General features: G+C 45.1%; 3 protein-coding genes across 3 annotated transcripts; all 3 read right to left on the minus strand.

Moving 5' to 3' along the window:
- Positions 1 to 1,477: 1,477 nt before the first annotated feature.
- Positions 1,478 to 2,422, minus strand: LOC123369788 (olfactory receptor 1019-like). The gene has a single exon (XM_045015746.1). The coding sequence runs from the start codon at positions 2,414 to 2,416 to the stop codon at positions 1,478 to 1,480; it is 939 nt and encodes a 312-aa protein (XP_044871681.1). The 5' UTR covers positions 2,417 to 2,422.
- Positions 2,423 to 8,935: 6,513 nt separating this feature from the next.
- On the minus strand, positions 8,936 to 9,874 carry LOC123369667 (olfactory receptor 5W2-like). The gene has a single exon (XM_045015526.1). The coding sequence runs from the start codon at positions 9,872 to 9,874 to the stop codon at positions 8,936 to 8,938; it is 939 nt and encodes a 312-aa protein (XP_044871461.1).
- Positions 9,875 to 16,954: 7,080 nt separating this feature from the next.
- Positions 16,955 to 17,893, minus strand: LOC123370003 (olfactory receptor 1038-like). Its single transcript, XM_045016146.1, has one exon. The coding sequence runs from the start codon at positions 17,891 to 17,893 to the stop codon at positions 16,955 to 16,957; it is 939 nt and encodes a 312-aa protein (XP_044872081.1).
- Between the last annotated feature and the right edge of the window lie 2,506 nt (positions 17,894 to 20,399).

Below are 20,399 nucleotides of genomic sequence, written 5' to 3' on the forward strand. Positions count from 1 at the left end.
CCAACTGCTTCACTGAGGGTATTTAAAATTAAGCAAGTACGTAGCCAATATTCATAACTCTGAATACAAAAATTATACAGGCATACAAATAGGAGGAATGTATTTAGCAGATCATAACCTTTGCAACGATATGTTACATGCCATATGTAGCATAAAACAAATTCCAGTCATGTCATATCTACATTCAGAAGTATATTTCCATAAAGAATTATGGGGTGCAATGTCACACTCGGGTCTTACAGTGACATGTGACCCTGTCACCTAATACTGAAATCCATCTTGAAACAGGTACTTTTCTAGAGGGGATTGGAATTGCAAACAAAGGGATGTTTTATATGAAGTGGGGAAGGCAAACTATGAGTGTCTTCAGCTGGCTTAAGAGACGACCTCCCCACCCCACAAAGATACCTGCAAGCACCTGGAACCAAAAGGACTGTAGCCAAAGGGGTCGGGGAAAACAGGCTGGACCTAGGTCAGAAAAGGCATCTGCCCTGAGAAGGATTTTACCTGAAATAACAACTGGAGAGAGAAGTTAACATTTGTAACTGATTTCTAAGCGTATAAAGCTTAGCCTTGCATGTTTTGCTTTATTTTGCTTTGTGACTTACTTTGTTATGTCTGTTACTATTTAAAACCAGTCAAATCCTACTTTTTATACTTAATGAAATCATTTTTGTTTATTTATAAACAGTGTAAGTAATTGTTACTGGAGGGCAAACAGTAGTGCATATATCTCTCTTGCAGTGATATAGAGGGTGAACATTCATCAATTTACCCTGTATAAGCTTTATAGAGAGTGAAATGGATTTATTTGGGGTTTAGATCCCATTGGGAGTTGGGTGTCTGCGTGATGGAGACGTGCATCCTGCTGAGCTGGTCTCAGTCTAGATCTCCAGTGTTGGGGATGAGGCCCAGACCCTGGGTCTGTGTTGCAGCAGGCTAGCGTGTCTGACTCAACAAGACAGGATTCAGAGGACTAAGCTGGCAGGGAAAATAGGAGCAGAGGAAATTTAAGAACATCAGGTGACAGTCCCAGTGGGGGTCTCTGAGACCGAACCCGTCACACTATGCACTTGGGTTTCCTGCATTTCCAGAAAGCATCCCAGCCCCTGAGGGATGTGCTATTCCAGTCTGAGTTGATCTCAGTCTCTCCTTTCAAACTTAGATAGATAGATAGATAGATAATCATTGGAACAGAGACATGAAGTTGAGTATCTCACCCTCTAAGTGGAAGCCCCTATCCCCCAGCCTATAGAATAATTCTCCTTTTCTGCCCATGTGATTCTTCCCCTGTTTTGACCACTGATCTGAGTTGGGGCCTGCAGCCCTTGTTGCACTACAAACAAATGAATAATAATAACAATAGAATAATGAACAATACTCCTATGGGCTCTACGAAATTACATTGCAATTCGTTGGGAATTGAATTCACCTGTTTCTACTCCACATCATTAAACCAGTACAGAGTTAAACAGCTTCAAGAATTGGTTAGGAGTTTATTCATTGCTTTCCTCAGGGCGTCCTTCACCTCCTTGTTCCTCAGGCTGTAGATGAAGGGGTTCAGCATGGGGATCACCAGCGTGTAAAACACTGAGGCCACTTTGTCTGTGTCCATGGAAGAGCTGGAGGTGGGACGTAAATACATGAAAAGTTGGATGCCATAAAACAGGACCACCACAGTCAAGTGGAAAGAGCAGGTGGAGAAGGCTTTGCGCTGGCCCTTGGCAGAGCGGATCTTCAGGATGGTGGAGATGATATAGACATAGGAGAGGAGGACAGGCACAAAGCAGATCACCTGAATGCAGCATGTGAAAGCAAACAACACAATCTCATTGATGCGGGTGTCAGAACAGGAGAGCGCCAGCAGTGGGGGGATGTCACAGAAGAAATGCCTGATGATGTTGGAGCTGCAGAATGACAGCCGAAATGTAAGGCACGTGTGTATCACTGAATCCACCAGCCCCACAGCGTATGCCCCAACCACCAACTCTTTACAAAGCTGCCTGGACATGGTGACCGTATAGAGCAGTGGGTTACAAATGGCCACATAACGGTCATACGCCATCACAGCCAGCAAGAGGCACACAATGTCTGCAAAAATGATAAGGAGATACAGTTGCACAGCGCAGGCAGTGTAAGAAATGCTTTTCCTCTCGGCTAAGAAATTCAGCAGCATCTTAGGGCAAATTAATGAGGAAAAGCAGAGGTCACAGAAAGACAAATTACTGAGGAAAAAGTACATGGGGGTGTGGAGACGGGGCTCAATCGTGATTAACAAGATCATCCCCCCATTCCCCACCAGGGTGATACCATAAATCAGTAGGAACACCCCAAAGAGGGGAACCTGCAGCTCCTGACGATCTGTCAGTCCTGAGAGAATGAAGTCAGTCACCTCCGAGTGATTTCCCTTTTCCATCTCCTCTGAACACAGATCAGGCAGCTACAGAGATCTGGACAGGTGGATGGTTCGGAAAACCTTTCCCTTCTCTGTAAAGAAGTAAATGAAGATAAATGGAGATCAGTTTCTAAATGGACATCAGTATCTGCTCAGGGAAGGGCTTAGTCCACAGAGCCAGATGTTCACAGCTGGTCATTCCAGTTGTTCGATAATGTACACACTGCATAAATACAGTGACACACAGGTTAATCATGCCCCACATGCGAACACTCCTGTTCACTAATCCAAGCAGCAAACAGTGACTTGTGACTCTGCTGTAAGAGAATCAGGGTGAAGATTATTTCAGTGTGAGGAGATTATTTGTAAACTCAAAAAGGAGTGACCGTAAACGAGTGTCAATCTTTCTACTATCTTTGGGCAAGGGGAGCTCTGTGGCTTGGCATGTCGGTTTGGGATAAAGTTGCTTAATGTGCTAATTAATTTTTTTGGCATTTACTTTAGCCCGTATGAAAACCCAGAGATACACTGGAAAGCACTGGCTTCAGTGACTATATAATTGCCTATATTTTCCAACCATGGAGGTCGCTCCTTTAGCTGAAGGGGTAATAGCTGGGACTGAGGCTTTCAGTGCTGGAGGTCTTGAAGTCAATACCTGCTGATCCCCATGGTGTCCATGTGTGTGTGTGACTGTAATTCAGGACAATCACACGTACCTGCTGAGAAGAGAGAGACAGATGTGTTGGCGTTTCCCCATCAATAGAAACTGCCAGTTTGGAGCATTCGGGATGTTTTATACTGAGATGTGTGATCTGTGAGACATGATTCCTGAAGCAACCGGGAATACCTGAGCTCAGAGAGACACCACACCTAATTAATGTGTTCAGTGAACCAAAGCCACCTTGGTGTAATTGGTGCCCTGGGGATTCATTTGACCTACTCTTTCTTACTGTGTTATTAAATGATGCAATTTCTACCAGAGTTACAGAGTATGAGGTTAGTGGTATATTTCATCGTGTTGTTTTTAGTGCAAGTTGGTTACTGTGTACAGCTGATCCACAGAGGGTTATTTTTTTGTGGAGACCGAAACCTTTTTGCTAAAAACGTAACATTTCGACTCGGAAATACCACGGGGGTGCCTCAGATACCACACACCACCAATCTCTTCCATGAGCCAGGCTCCCCAGCTGGATTACATCCCCCATGATGCATGTTGGTCTCTCCTCTTGCTGAACTGCCCTGGAACTTCTCCAGAGTCCCACAGCCATGATTTAGGGAGGAAGAGAGTTTGGTATTTTTTATTGGAAATCTTATAATTTCCAGGAAAAAGAGAATTTCATGGAAAAAAAATAGTTGAATGGAAAATCCAATTTCACACGAAAAATCTTCTCAAGAAAAATTTTCAACCAGCCTTAGCAATAAATTTGGAATCATAGGAAGAGAAAGCTAGATATTGGAGAAACGTACTAATTGTTTGCAGCTGTAACTGATGTCTTCTCAGTCATTCCTGGTTTCAGAATCACCTCATTGTCCCGGCCCCAGTAGATGGAATGTAAAACCTGTAAGATATGTAAGAGTACTCCAGGTAATCTAGCTATTTACAGCATGCCAATCACCATGGTATCCTATGTCCTTCCCTTGCTAGATTACTCACTCAATTCGGAAAGATAGATTCACTTATTTTTGCCTGATGGAGAGCACATGGTGACCAGAGGATCTCAGGAGGAGACCACAGTATGCTACGGACTTCTGCAGTTAACAAACTATCCCTCTTGCAGGCATATTATCGACACATGGAGCTCATCTATAAGATGGTCAGTAAATCTATGAGTCAACTAGAAATACTCATACTCTCACCGCAAATATTAATACATTTTTATAATGTATGTGAAGTTATAAAATGACACTATATCGTGTTATTAATGCATGTTCCAAACCAAGGCTGGCAAACTGGTCTGTTTTAAACAAAGAAATGTGTGCTCTGCTTAATTTTGTATCTAAACAGTAACCATAGTCATTAAGCAGGAAGGGAAACAAACGTACCCGAAAAAGGTGAGGAAAAGCAGCAGGGAACAGCCTTCTACACAGAGTTTTTGTCTTCCAGTAACCAGATGGAAATGTTTCTCAAAGGGGGGATAGGACTCTAAAAAGAGGGTATAGACATCCCAAGGCACCACTCTCATTCTCTTTCTCTCTTCCCCCCCTTGATTCACTGCATCTGAAGGGATAAAGGAAGCAGACGTTGGACTGGTGGAGGGGTCCTTACTTATGAAATTTGGTCAATAAGACTGTTGAAAGCACATGGTGAGGAAACTTTTGCTTTGAAATTCACATCATTTGCTAACTAAGGCACAAGTTGAATTCTAGCTTTATTTTTCTTGTAACTATGTCTGACTTCTATGCCTCCTTATTTGTACTCACTTAAAATTATCTTTGTAGTCAATAAACTTTGTTTTATTGTTGTATCTAATCCAGTGTGTTTAAATAAAAGTGTCTGAGAAGCTAAGTTGCATACATATTAGTGCTATTAAAGAAATAATGGACAATGTAACTTGTATGGTCCAGGATAGGACTGGGCAGCACAGGATGTAAAATTCGGGAGGGAAATAGAAGACTGTGGAGCGTGTTAGGGTCTCTCTGCAGTATAACCAAGGGTGGTGAGAGCCTGAGTGTAACCCAACTATTCCTGGCCAGGCTGCAGTTACACACAGATGCTCAGGATGTGATTTGTTTGTGAGTGGCCCAGTTGGAAGCCACTTCAGCAAGGCATTGCAAGGTTGCAGGTGACAAAGCTGTTGCTTAGTCTGGGTTGGACCCTGGTATGTTACAGCTCCCTCCCGATTCTTTTGTTAATTTTATTTATTTCCCATAACATATAGTCCTTGAAACCAAGTTTAGGAGTATGTAGACGGGCCGACTCACCCCTGCGGCACCTCCTGCTGGTCATCTTCGGGAATTAGCTCAATTTCCAGCCCGGAGCACCCTCTGCAGGCCAGTGATCTGCCTGTCCTCTGGCCCCGAGTCCCTCCCTGGACCCTGATGCCTCTGTTAACTGGGTCTCCCCCTCCCAGGGGAACCCCACCCACCTATCCCCACTTTGCCTCTGTATTGGCTACTGCCCATTCTTCATCTAGCCCCCGTTCACTGGGGCAGACTGTAGTATCAGCCACGCATCATAGCGAAAGGAGTATGGACCTGCTGCCTTTGCCTACCTCTGGGCTGCCCTCTGCAACCCCGAGTACCTCTTGGCCTAATGCTAGGCCGCAGCCTGGGGCTTTCCAGGCAGGAGCTCACCAGCTCCTCTGCCTTTCCCCAGTCCTGCTCCACTCAGGTACCTTGTCTAGCTCCCTGCAGCCAGGCCCATCTCCCTCTACAGACAGAGAGAGACCGTTTGGTCTCCTGGCTCACTGACTCTTATAGGGCCAGCTGGGCCTGATTGGGACCTGGCCACAGCTGGGCCTGCTTTCTCTCAATCAGCCCAGGCTTCTTGCCCCAGATATAGCCCTCTCCTGGGCTGTTTTAAGCCCTGAAGGGCAGGAGCAGGGGACCACCCCGCTACAGAGTAAAATTGCAAAACAATGGGGGCGGGGGAAGGATAGGACAAGAACCGATGGACTTCAATTGTAGCAAGGGCAGTTTAGGTTGGACAATAGGAAAAACACCCCAAGAGTCAGGGTGGTTAAGCACTGGAATAACTTGCCCAGGAAGGTTGTGGAATCTCCACTGTTGGAAATTTTTAACAGCAGGTTAGACAAACACCTGTCAGGGATCGTCTAGGTAATACTTATTCCTGCCATGAGTGCAGGGGACTGGACTAGACGACCTCTCGAGGTCCCCTCCAGTCCTATGATTCTATGGTCTCAGAAGGAGCCCTGAACTGAGAGGAGGGGGGATGCCAGCCTGAGCAGTGGGCAGGGCGAGGGACATGCACCTGCCTAAACTTGACATTCAGCTCCACTGTACCCCCACCACATGCACAGACATGACTTGGTGGTACCTCTTTGTTTTTCCTCCCTTCACTTACAATGAGTTGCGGATGGAAGCAGTACCTGCTCAGAACCCTAAAATCAGACTAAGAGTTGAATCTTGCCCTGTTTGCTAACCACAACCACATTACCCTTAATACCTCTGGAGCTGCTTCCTGGGATGACTTTGAGATTTGTTCCCTGGAGCATCTTTTCTCCCAGGACAACAGGTGTGCACAGCACATGCAATTAATGTTGTGACCGTGTCTTTCCTTGTGGAAATGGAATACAGAGGGCCAGAGCACCAACTGGTCTGGTTCGCAGTCTCACCCTTGAGGTCTTTTGAATATGATACAAAACTGAGGTGAATGTATTCCAATTCATGTGTTGGTCACCGCTCCAAAAGTCTATTTAAGTAATTTCCCATCATTGGGACATGAAAGTGTCTAGAAATGGGTGAATTTCTTCGGGACGAATAATTTATTGTGAAAAACAATGCAGTTGGGGTTGACCTGAAACTCTTCACAATGTGTTACAAAGTCTTCTAATAGCCTTTTCCCAAAACAATGTGTGTGGGGGAGGAGGATGTAGGTGCGGGTCGCAAAGTAGCCACTGGTAGGAGGTGGTGATGCTCCCTCTCTTTGTAATTTTTTGCTCTTTGGTTAGGGTGTTCACCTGTGAGGTGGGTGATCCTGGTTCAATTCCCCCTTCTGTCCAGTGCTGGGCAAAGATGTGCACTTGAGTTTCCTGTATTTACAGAAAGCATCCCAGCCACTGAGTGATGTGCTATTCCAATCTGGGTTGCTCTTGATCTCTCCTTTCAAAGTTTTTCTACAGTGGATAATAAATTAAATAACCATTGGAACAAAGACATGAAGTTGAGCATCTCAGTGCCCCAAACTACCAGTCTATAGAGTCATTCTCTCTTTCTGGCCCTGTGATTCTTCCTGTGTTTTATCCACAATGCAACAACTTCAGTGGAGAGAATGAGGCCATATCTACACTACCGGCTAAATTGAGACTACTGCGATAAATGAAATGGTGTTGATTGAGCAGGTTTGGGGAAGACATGCTAAATCGATGGGAGAATTCTCACCTGTTGAAGTCTGTACTCCAGCTCTCTCAGACACTGTTCCATCATGGATCTTTCTCAGGGCTGAGCTACACTAATGCTGTCGGCTGATGTATGTTACACTACTTCAGTTACGTAACTCTCCCGGTGACATAGCACGGAGTGGACACCGCTGTAAGTCAGACTAACTTAGTCAACTTGAAGTAGCGTAACTGAGGCAATTTACAGCAGTAGAGTAGACCAGTCGTGAGAATGATGCAGGACAGAACAGAACCGAGTCGCCAGGGCACTGACCGGCAATGTGGGAGACCCACTTTCAAATAGCTTCTCCCCATCAGACAGAGGGGGGAATTGACCTGTATCTCCCACATCCCACGGGAGTCATCTAATCACTGGGATAAAGTTTACAAGGGAAGCAGAGCCCTTACCGCCTCTTCCATCCGTTTTGTCAGTCTGGCCCTACATTATCTTTGTTTTTACATTGAAAAGTATCCAGGAAGGAAAGGAAATGTTCCATTTCTGGTCATGCTAAATATTTCCTTTGATCCCAAAGGAAATTTTTGTCAATGTTTTATATTTGCCAAACATTTAGGGAATTCTCAGATTTGTTTCAGGTTGAACTGAATTTTTCAATTTTTTGTAACCACTCATGAAATCAAAAATCAGCTATTGGCCCAGCTCTATCCATTTCTCATGCACAGTAACCAGAGCTGTACAATTCCCAGAATCCCTATTCTTCAGAGTCCATAATACTTTGCAACAGAACTAAGAGTAAGAACTCACAGCTAACCTGCTGATGTGGTACATACATCTAGTATCAGATATGACTTTTTCTTTCTGTTTAATTTATATGGTAGAGAAAACTCACCCTTTCCATATTGTTTTGTATTCAGTTCAGTGCAGATTCTCAAGAGGATGCACACACACCATGCTCTCTTTGGGAAATGTTACCCTTGTTCTTATTTGTTTTGTTGGTCACTTAACTTAAAATAAAGGCCATTGTGATGGAAATCACCTTTCTCCTCCACATGCACCGATACAAAGTAGGTGACAATCTCAACAGCAACCCCACAGAGGACATGAAGGGCTGTGGAGTATCAGGAGGGTGTGCAAAATCCCCTTTGGTTCAGCCATAGAAATAATAAACTTCATACTTGCAACTGCATAACAAAACCAAACTCACTACAAAGCAGAGGGAGATAGATGTGATGCCCCCCTTTTCTTTCCCAATACAAATAGCTCTATGCTTTCAAAGCACATCACAGATATTCACACATGTGAAACAGGCACCTCCTGGAATTTTGCTTGGGTAATACCCTAATAAAGCCCCGATCTTAGTTGGGGCCTGCAGGCTTTGTTGGAATACAAACAAGTTAATAATAAGAACAATACAATAATGAACAATACTATCACGGGCTTTGCGATATTACCTTGCAATGGGCTGGGAATTGAATTCACCTATTTCCACTCCCCATCACTAAACCGGTACAGAGTTAAACAGATTCAGGAATTGGTTAGGAGTTTATTCATTGCTCTCCTCAGGGCGTCCTTCACCTCCGTGTTCCTCAGGCTGTAGATAAATGGGTTCAACATGGGGATCACCAGCGTGTAAAACACTGAGGCCACTTTGTCCGTGTCCATGGAATAGCTTAAGGTGGGACGTAAATACATGAAGAGGAGAGTGCAAAAAAACAGGACCACAGCGGTCAAGTGGAAAGTGCAGGTGGAGAAGGCTTTGCGCCTCCCCTCGGCGGAGCGGATCTGCAGGATGGTGGAGGCGATATAGACATAGGAGAGAAGGACAGTCACAAGGCTGCTCACTCCAGTGCAGCACATGATAGCAAACATCAGAATCTCATTGATGCGAGTGTCAGAACAGGAGAGCGCCAGCAGTGGAGGGATGTCACAAAAGAAATGATTGATGATGTTGGAGCTGCAGAATGACAGCCGAAATGAAAAACATGTTTGTATCATTGAATCCACCAACCCCACAGCGTACACCCCAGCCACCAGCTGCTTACAAAGCTGCCTGGACATGGTGACCGTGTAGAGCAGTGGGTAACAGATGGCCACATAACGGTCATATGCCATCACAGCCAGCAAGAAGCACTCAACATCTGCAAAAACAACAGAGAGATACAGTTGCACAGCACAGGCAGTGTAAGAAATGCTTTTCCTCTCGGCTAAGAAATTCAGCAGCATCTTAGGGGAAATTATCGTGGAATAGCAGAGGTCACAGAAGGACAAACTACTGAGGAAAAAATACATGGGGGTGTGGAGTCGAGGGTCAATCGTGATTAACAAGATCATCACCCCATTGCCCATCAGGGTGATACCATAAATCAGTAGGAACAGCCCAAAGAGGGGAACCTGCAGCTCTGGACGATCTGTCAGTCCTGAGAGAATGAACTCGGTTGCCTCCGAGTGATTTCCCTTTTCCATCTCCTCTGAACAGAGATCAGGCAGCTACAGAGATGTGGGCAGGTGGATGGTGCGGGAAACCTGTCCCTTCTCTGTAACGAAGTAAGTGAAGATAATGCAGGTCAGTTTCTTAATGGACATCAGTACTCACTCAGGGAAGGGCTTAATCCACAGAGCCAGATTTTCACAGCTGGTCATTCCAGGTGTTTGATAACATGCACACACTGTGCAAATACAATGACACGGAGGTTAATCATGCCCCACACACAAACAGTCGTGTTCATTAATCCGTACAGAAAACAGTGACTTGTGACTCTGCTGTGAGAGAATCAATCTGAAGAGATTATTCCTTTGCTAAAGAAGGGGTGAGAGTAAAGGAGTGTCAAACTTTCTACTCTCTTTGGGCAAGGTGAGCTCTGTGGTTTGGCATGTTGCTTTGGGGTAAAGATGCTTACTCTGCTAATTAAGCTTTTTGGCCTTTACTTTAGCCTGTATGAAAACCCAGAGACACAATGGAAAGCACTGGCTTCAGTGACTATGTAATTGCCTATTTTTTCCCAGCAAGGAGGTCGTTCCTTTAGCTGAAGGGGTAGGAGTTGAGGCTGAGGCTTTCAGTGCTGGACATCTTGAATTTAATACCTGCTGATCACCATGATGTATGCATGTGTGTGTGTGACTGTAATTCGGGATAATAGCACGTACCTGCTGAGAAGAGAGAGATGTGTTTGCGTTTCCCCAGCGACAGAAACTGCCAATTTGGAGCATTCTGGAGGTTTTATACTGAGATGTGTGATCTGTGGGACATGATTCCTGGAGCAACAGGGAATACCTGAGCTCAGAGAGCCATAACACCTAATTAATGCATTCAGTGAACCAAAGACACCTTCGGTTTAATTCATGCCCTGGGGATTAATTTGTCCCACTCTTTCCTACTGTGTTATTAAATGATGCAATTTCTACCAGAGTTACAGAGTATGAGGTTAGGGGTATATTTCATCTTCCTGTTTTCAGTGCAAGCCGTGTACTGTGTAGAGCTCATCTACAAAGGGGTGTTGTTTGTGGAGACTGAAATCTTTTTGCTCGGAAATACCAGAGTGGTGCATCAGATACCACATAGCACCAATCTCTTCTGTGGGCCAGGCTCCCAGGCTGGACCACATCCCCCATTATGCATGATGGTCTCTCCTCTTGCTGAACTGCCCTGGAACATCACCAGAGTCCAACAGCCATGGGTTAGAGAGGAGGGGAGTTTGGTATTTTGATGGGAAGCTTATAAAGTCTATTCTTTGGTATAATCCTTGAGGGAGGGGTTACAAAGAATGTACGCAAAGTCTTCGTTCCTTGAACACCAGTAGAAACAGCCAACAGCCAGAAATCTCTGTATTCAGAAACTCCCAAGTCTGTCACTCCAGGTCAGTGCCCAGGAAACACTATGCCCCTACTTCTTCTAGGAGTCATGCATATAACTCCTCCTCCTGGCTTCTCTGCCTCCTGTGACCTGGAGGTGCCTGGGGCAGTCCTCAGTGAAAATGCCAAAGTCAGGATGTGACAGATTTTTGTTACCAATCTGCCTGAGGCCACAGTTGATCAGGCTGGGCCACAGGATTTTTTGGGGGGAGGAGATGACGAGGCACATCCAGGGTCTAAATTTTAAATCTTTATTGATAAAATAATAAAACAACAGCAGAGAGTGCTGGGAACACTTTCACGTTACTCAGGGGAAGAAAGAAAACGTCAATGCCCCAAGCCCTAACCCACTTTCATACTTATACATGCACAACCCAGACTGGCCAAGTCTGGGTGTAAAGTGAGAAGGGTGGGGGGAAAGGTGAACAGTAGTGCTGTCCTGGGCCCAGGCCATCCAAAAATCCACTGGGCTCTCCAAATTGCTTCAGCTTTCAGAAGGGTTTTAAGTTCTGGCTCCTCAGGGTGGGGGTGGGGTGCTCTGTTCGGGAACTTCTGCTTCTGGTGCCCTTTCTGCCAGATTAAACCGGTCTTCCATGGTTTTTTTAAGCTTTCCCCAAACACCTGGTTTCAGGGCTGTAAAACAGTTCTTTCTTTGTTCCTGGCTAACCTTTGCCATTTTTTCCCCCCGGCCCCTGCATTTTGTTTAACAATTTTTTTTACCGCTGGTTGGGGTGGGGATTAAACTTCCCCCCTTCTGTCTTGGCAGATAGCAGCTGGTCTCGGGCTAAAGATAGCTTTTTATTTATAAACTAAGCTTCCTAGCTGCAGTGTTAAATTAACCCATTCTTTGCTCCCCTCCCGCCCCACTTGGCCTTTTGTACCTGCAAAAAAACTTTCACTCCCCACTCACACACCTTTAACACTCCCCAAACAGGTTTGCAATGCTAGCAACAGCATTAGCAATACACAATGCTAATCTGCCTTCCCAATGGACTCCGTAAGAAAGGGGGCCTTGGGGTGTAAAAAGGGCAGGCTGCAAAAAGGAAGATATTCCCCAAACTGGTGGTTAAAACTGAAAATCTCTGCAGATACTGTTACAAAATATCTCCAAGCATGCCAGCTTCCTCCTGATTCTTTTGGTAATTTTATTTATTTCCCGTAATTTATAGTCCGTGAAACAGAGTTTAGCAATAAAATTGCAAAGCAATGGGTGAGAGGGGGAAGGTTAAGACAAGAACCGATGGACTTCAATTTCAGCAAGGGCAGTTTAGGCTGGACATTAGGAAAAAACATGCCAACAGTGAGAGTGGCTAAGCACTGGAATAACTTGCCCAGGAAGGTTGTGGAATCTCCACCACTGGAGATTTTTAAGAGCAGACTAGACAAACACCTGTCGGGGATGGTCTAGATAATATTTGGTCCTGCCATGAGTGCAGGGGACTGGAATAGATGATCTCTCGAGGTCCCTCCTAGTCCTATGATCTCACAAAGAGCCTTTCACTGGGGTAACACCAGCCTGAGGACTGGGCAGAGCAAGGGACACACACCTCCCTATACTTGACATTCAGCTCCACTGTATCCCCCCGTCACACACACAGTGCCCAAAGCACACCAAACACACACACACACACACAATACACAGTGCCCACTACACACACACACAATACACAGTGCCCACTGCACACCAAACACACACACATGCACTAAATACACAGTGCCCACTACACTCACACACAGTGCCCACTGCACACCAAACACACACACACACAGAGTCCCCACTACACACACACAGCTGGACACTGAGCTTGGTCAGAATGCAGAATCATCTCTCCTGGGAAGCTGGGACAGCTGGAATATTTCCAACTAGCCTGAACAAAAAGAACCAAAGGGGATTCTGCTGCCTTGCCATGCAGATAGGACTAGATTTCCCAACTGGGCTTTTCTATCGGTAGCTTCTCTTACGTCTGCTTTATGCTTAAAAATTAGATCAACCGAGCTCTGTGGCACAGGACTGAGAAACTTTTCATACCATGTTTGAGGCAGTTAGCTTGTACTGATCCTCAGTGTAATTCTTCCATTGACCTAGCTACTGCCTCTCGAAGATGTGGATTAATTACCTCAATGGAAAAACCCATTCCGGCAATGTGAAAAGCATCTACACTATGGCACTGCTGCACGCCATAGCTGAGTCAATGTAATGGCTTCAGCTTAGACATTCCCTGAATCAATGGGAGAGTTTTCTCCCTTCCTATTAAAGCTATTTTTCTCTCCTTTTCCAGTCACTCTTCTCCCTCCCTTGGTAAAGCTCTTTCCTTCTTTTGAAAGGTAAATAGGTTCAGAAAATTTGAAATTTCTCCTCTCAGGATAATTCCTTCCTTCCCCTCCCATGAACAGCTCACTGTCATTTCAATTAAAGGCTGAAGTGCTCTGAAACTGACTTGTTTGCCCATGACTTAGTGGTACCTCTTTGTTTTTCCTCCCTTCACTTACAGTGAGTTGAGAAGGACGGAAGCAGTACCTGCTCAGAACCCTAAAATCAGACTTAGAGTCGAACCTTTCCCTGTTTGCTAACCACACCACTTTACCCTTAATACCTCTGGAGCTGCTTCCTTGGGTGGCAGAGGTTACATTTAGCTTTGATGAGTTTGAGATTTACTCTGCAGAGGATCTTTGCTCCCAGGACAATGGGTGAGCACAGCACATGCAATTAATGTTGTAGCTGTGTCTCTCCTTGTGGAAATGGAACACAGAGGGACAGAGAATCAGCTGGCCTGGATAGCTGTCTCTCACGTGAGGTAATTTTAATATGATACAAAACTGAGGTGAATGTGTTCCACTTTATTTGTTGGTCACCTCTCCAAATGTCTCGTTAAGTAATTTCCCAGAGTTGGGACAAAAAGGTGTCTAGAAATTGGTGAATTTCTTCTGGACTATTAATTTATTGTCAAAAACAATACCGTTTGGATTGACCCGAAACTATTCATAAATGTGTTACAAATACTCCTAATAGCTTTGTTCCAAAACAATGCGTGAAGGATGGGGGAGGATTCAGGTGCCGGTCCTTCCCTTTGTAATTTTTAGCCCAATAGATGGGGTGTTCACCTGTGAGGTGGGAGCTCACGGTTCAATTCCACCTTCTCTCCAGTCCTGGGCAAAGCCACGTGTGACACAGCACTCATATGCTTTATGAAAATATGCTTCTGAATATGACATAACTGGAATATGCTTTATGCTAAGTGCCCCATGTAACATATTATTATAAAGATCATAATCTACCAATTGTGTTCATCCCATTTGTTTACATGGATTATTTCTATGTCTGGAGTTAGGAGAATAAGATATAAACGTGTATCACTGATGTAGACATATTAAGTGAAGGCCATTAAGGGTGCATCAGAATCACTGAACTGTGAATGGCTCTGTTTACCTGCAAGCCTTCCTTTGTTCCTGTGCGCCAACCCAGGAAGAATGTGACTGGTTGGATCACAGAAACCCCCAGGTCTGAATCATGTCTCACAAACTGCAGGCTTAACTGAAAGAAGCTTAAAAAATGTTCTTGTCTCTAACACTCAGATGCCCAACTCCCAATGGGATCCAAACCCCAAATAAACCCGTTTTACTCTGTATAAAGCTTATACAGGGTAAACTCTTGAATTTGTCGCCCTCTATAACACTTATAGATAGATTTACACAGCTGTTCGCCCCCCGCTCCTCCAGGTATTAATACATACTCTGGGTTAAATAATAAGTAAAAAGTTATTTTTATTAAATACAGAAAGTAGGATTTAAGTGGTTCCAAGTAGTAACAGACAGAACAAAGTGAATTATCAAGCAAAATAAAATAGAACACGCAAGTCTATGCCTCATACAGTAAGAAAACTGAATATAGATAAAACCTCACCCTCAGAGGTGACCCAGGAAGCTTCCTTTTACAGACTAGTCTCCTTCTAGTCTGAGTCCAGCAATCACTCACACCCCCTGTGGTTACTGTCCTTTATTCCAGTTTCTTTCAGGTATCCTTTGGGGTGGACACCCCTCCCTGTCCCTGCGTAGAATCCCAGCTACAAAATGGAGTTTTTGAGTCACATGTCCATGCCTGACTGAGTTCCTTACCAGCCAAGCCACATTCCTGGGAAAGCTCAGATGTGGATTGGAATCTCCAATTTATTGTTGGCTTAAGTGGTTCTTGATTGGGCACTTACAGAGAATAGTCTTTTCTAACAAAGCTGTCCAACTGCTTCACTGAGGGTATTTAAAATTAAACAAGTACATAGCCAATATTCATAACTTTGAAAACAAAAATGATACATTCATACAAATAGGAGGAATGTATTCAATAGATCATAAGATTTGTTGACATATGTTACATGGCATATCTAGCATAAAACATTTTACAATTATGTCATATTTATATTCATAAGCATATTTCCATAAATACTTATCGGGTGCGTCAGACTGGCGTCTTACAGTGACATGTGACCATGTCACCAGATAGTGAAATCCATCTTGAAACTGGTACTTTTCTAGAGAGGTTGGAATTCCAAACAAAGGGATGTTCTATATGAAGTGAGGAAGGCAAAAAATGAGTGTCTTCAGCTGGCTTAAGAGACGACCTCCCTACCCCACAGAGATACCTGCAAGCACCTGGAAACAAAAGGACTGTAGCCACAGGGGTGGGTGAGAACAGGGTGGACCCAGGTCAGAAAAGGCATCGGACCTGATAAGGATTTTACCTGAAGTAACAATGGGAGTGAGAAGTTAACATTTGTAACTGATTTCTGAGTGTATTAAGCTTAGCCTTCTGTGTTTTGTTTTATTTAGCTTTGTGACTTACTTTGTTCTGTGTGTTAACGACTTAAAACCACTTAAATCCTACTTTTTATACTTAATAAAATCACATTTGTTTATTTATAAACTCAGTGTAAGTAATTGTTATGGGGTTGGGGAGGGAGGGAAGAGTTTTGTATATCTTTCTTGCAGTGATATAGAGGGTGAACATTTATCATTTTACCCTGTATAACTTTTATGCAGAGTAAAACAGATTGTTTGGGGTTTAGATCCCATTGGGAGCTGGGTGTCTGCATGCTGGAGACAGGTATAATGCTGAGGTGGTGTCAGTCTGGATCTGCAGTTTGGGGTGTGAGGCCCTGACCCTTTGGCTGTGTTGCAGCTGGCTAGCACATCTGGCTCAATGAGGCAAGGTTCTGGAGGCCCAGGCTGGCAGGGAAAACAGGATCAGAGGTAATTTCAGCATAACAGGTGACAGTCCCAATAGGGGTCTCTGTGACCAAACCTGTCACACTATGCACATGGATATGCCCCTGAATGATGAGCTATTCCAGTCTGGGTTCCTCTCAATCTCTCCTTTCAAAGTTGTTCTACTGTGGATAACTAATTCAATAACCACTGGAACAGAGACGTGAAGTTGAGCATCTCACACTCTAGGTGGGTGCTCCAGCCATGATCTTATAAAATCATTCTCTCTTTCTGGACCTGTGATTCTTCCCATGATTTGTCCACTGATCTCAGTTGGGCCCTGCAGACCTTTTTGGAATACAAACAAATTTATAATAATAACAATATAATAATGAAAAATACGACCTTGGGCTCTGCAAAATTACATTGCAATGGGCTGGGAATTGAATTCACCTGTTTCCATTCCCCATCACTAAACATGTACTGAGTTTAACAGCTTCAAGAATTGGTTAGGAGTTTATTCATTGCTCTCCTCAGGGCGTCCTTCACCTCCGTGTTCCTCAGGCTGTAGATGAGGGGGTTCAACATAGGGATCACCAGCGTGTAAAATAATGAGGCCACTTTGTCTGTGTCCATGGAATAGCTGGAGGTGGGACGTAAATACACGAAGAAGAGGGTGCCAAAAAGCAGGACCACCGTGATCAAGTGGAAAGAGCAGGTGGAGAAGGCTTTGCGCCGGCCCTCGGCAGAGCGGATCTGTAGGATGGTGGAGGTGATATAGACATAGGAGAGGAGGACAGTCACAAAGCTGCTCACTATAATGCAGCTCGTGAAAGCAAACATCACAATCTCATTGATGTGGGTGTCAGAGCAGGAGAGCGCCAGCAGTGGAGGGATGTCACAGAAGAAATGATTGATGATGTTGGAGCTGCGGAATGACAGCCGAAATGTAAAAAACGTGTTTATCATTGAATCCACCAACCCCCCAGCGTACACCCCAGCCACCAGCTGCTGACAAAGCTGCCTGGACATGGTGACCGTGTAGTGCAGCGGGTTACAGATGGCCACGTAACGGTCATATGCCATCACAGCCAGCAAGAGGCACTCAACATCAGTAAAAGAGTCCGAGAGATTCATTTGCACAGCGCAGGCAGTGTAAGAAATGCTTTTCCTCTCCACTAAGAAATTCAGCAGCATCTTAGGGCAAATTGTTGAGGAATAGCAGAGGTCACAGAAAAACAAATTACTGAGGAAAAAGTACATGGGAGTGTGGAGTCGGGGGTCAATCATGATTAACAAGATCATCCCCCCATTCCCCACCAGGGTGATACCATAAATCAGTAGGAATACCACAAACAGGGGGACCTGCAGTTCCGGACGATCTGTCAGTCCTGAAAGAATGAACTCAGTCGCCTCCGAGTGATTTCCCTTTTCCATCTCCTCTGAACACAGATCAGGCAGCTACAGAGATGTGGGCAGGTGCATGGTGCAGAAAACCTGTCCCTTCTCTGTAATGAAGTAAGTGAAGATAAATGGAGATCAGTTTCTTAATGGACATCAGTATCCGCTCAGGGAAGGGCTTAGTCCACAGAGCCAGATGTTCACAGCTGGTCATTCCAGTTGTTCAATAAAATAGAAACTGCGTAAATACAATGACACACAGGTTAATCATGCCCCACATATGAACACTCCTGTTCACTAATCCAAGCAGCAAACAGTGACTTGTGACTCTGCTGTAAGAGAATCATGGTGAAAAAATTTTCACTGTGAGGAGATTATTTGTAAGCTCAAAAAGGAGTGAGAGTAGAGGAGTGTCAATCTTTCTATCTTCTTTGGGCAAAGGGAGCTCTGTGGCTTGGCATGTCAGTTTGGGGTAAAGTTGCTTACTCTGCTAAGCTTTTTGGTATTTACTTTAGCCTTTATGAAAAGCCAGAGACACAATGGAAAGCACTGGATTCAGTGACGGTGTAATTGCCTATTTTTTCCAAGCAAGGAGGTTGCTCCTTTAGCTGAAGGGGTAGGGGTTGGGGCTGAGGCTTTTAGTGCTGGAGGTCTTCAATTCAATACCTGCTGATCCCCATGGTGTCCGTTTGTGTGTGTGACTGTAATTCAGGACAATAGCACATACCTGCTGAGAAGAGAGAGAGAGATGTGTTGGTGTTTCCCCATCGACAGAAACTGCCAGTTTGAAGCATTCGGGAAGTTTTATAGTGAGATGTGTGATCTATGGGACATGATCCCTGAAGCAAGTGGGAATACCTGAGCTCAGAGAGCCATTACACCTAATTAATACATTCAGTGAACCAAAGCCACCTTGGTGTAATTGGTGCCCTGGGGATTAATTTTGCCCACTCTTTTCTACCGTGTTATTAAATGATGCAATTTCTAACAGAGTTACAGAGTATGAGGCTAGAGGTATATTTCATCCTGATGTTTTCAGTACAAGCTGGCTACTGTGTAGAGCTGATCCACAGAGCGGGTTTGTTTGTGGAGACCGAAATCTTTTTGTTAAGAACTTCATATTTCAAGTCAGAAATGGCACATGTGTGCATCAGATACCACACACTACGAATCTCTTCCATTTTACAGGCTCCCAGGCTGTACTACATCCCTAATTGTGCATGTTGGTCTCTCCTCTTCCTGAACTGCCCTGGATCATCACCAGAGTCCCACAGCCACAGTTTAGGGAGGAGGGGAGTTTGGAATTTTGATGGAAAGCTGATAATTTCCAGGGGAAAGATAATTTCATGGAAAAAAACTTCTCAAGAAAAATTTTCAACTAGGCTTAGCAACAAATTTGGAATCAAAGGAACAGAAAGTTAGGGTATGTCTACACTACAAGAGTAGTTCAATTTAACTTAGGTCGAATTTGTGGATTCGACCTTATGAATTCGAATTTGTGTATCCACACTAAGGACACTAATTCGACTTTGTGAGTCCACACTAACGGGGCAAGCGTCGATATTGGAAGCGGTGCATTCTGGGCAGCTATCCCACAGTTCCCGCAGTCCCCGCTGCCCATTGGAATGCTGGGTAGAGCTCCCAATGCCTGCTGGGGGAAAAATGTGTTGAGGGTGGTTTTGGGTAACTGTCGTCATTCAACCGTCACTCCTGCCCTCTCTCCCTGAAAGCGCCGGCGGGAAATCTGTTACCGCACTTTTCTGGTCAGTGACAGCGCGGACGCCACAGCACTGCGAGCATGGAGCCCGCTGCAATCATCGCTGCACTTATGGCCGTTGTCAACTCCTCGCACCTTATCGTCCACCTCTTCCACAGTGAGCTGCTAAGAAATCGGGCGAGGAGGCTCCGGCAGCGCGGTGAGGACATGAAGTGTCAGAGTGGCACAGACCTCTCACAAAGCACGGGATCCCACGCCACGGAGATCATGGTGGCAATGGGTCACGTTCATGCTCTGGAACGGCGATTCTGGGCCCAGGAAACAAGCACGGACTGGTGGGACCGCATAGTGCTGCAGGTCTGGGATGAATCACAGTGGCTGCGAAACTTCAGGATGCGTAAGGGCACTTTCCTTGAACTGTGTGACTTGCTAGCCCCTGCCCTGAAGCGCCAGGACACCCGGATGCGAGCAGCCCTGACTGTGCAGAAGCGAGTGGCCATAGCCCTCTGGAAACTTGCCACGCCAGACAGCTACCGGTCAGTAGCGAACCACTTTGGCGTGGGCAAATCTACCGTGGGGGTTGCTGTGATGCAAGTAGCCCATGCAATCGTTGACCTACTGCTCTCAAAGGTAGTGACTCTGGGAAACGTCGAGGTCGTCATAGATGGCTTCGCCACGATGGGATTCCCAAACTGCGGTGGGGCTATAGATGGCACTCACATCCCTATCCTGGGACTGGCCCACCAGGCCAGCCAGTATATTAACTGAAAGGGCTACTTTTCAATGGTGCTGCAAGCACTGGTGGACCATAGGGGACGTTTTACC

Source organism: Mauremys mutica, chromosome 4, assembly GCF_020497125.1.
Source record: "Mauremys mutica isolate MM-2020 ecotype Southern chromosome 4, ASM2049712v1, whole genome shotgun sequence".
NCBI classification, from domain to species: Eukaryota; Metazoa; Chordata; order Testudines; family Geoemydidae; genus Mauremys; species Mauremys mutica.

What these genes read in the sequence shown, in the direction of transcription:
- LOC123369788 (XM_045015746.1), bottom strand. Translation starts at nt 2,416, where the DNA reads ATGGAAAAGGGAAATCACTCGGAGGTGACTGACTTCATTCTCTCAGGA.
- LOC123369667 (XM_045015526.1), bottom strand. Translation starts at nt 9,874, where the DNA reads ATGGAAAAGGGAAATCACTCGGAGGCAACCGAGTTCATTCTCTCAGGA.
- LOC123370003 (XM_045016146.1), bottom strand. Translation starts at nt 17,893, where the DNA reads ATGGAAAAGGGAAATCACTCGGAGGCGACTGAGTTCATTCTTTCAGGA.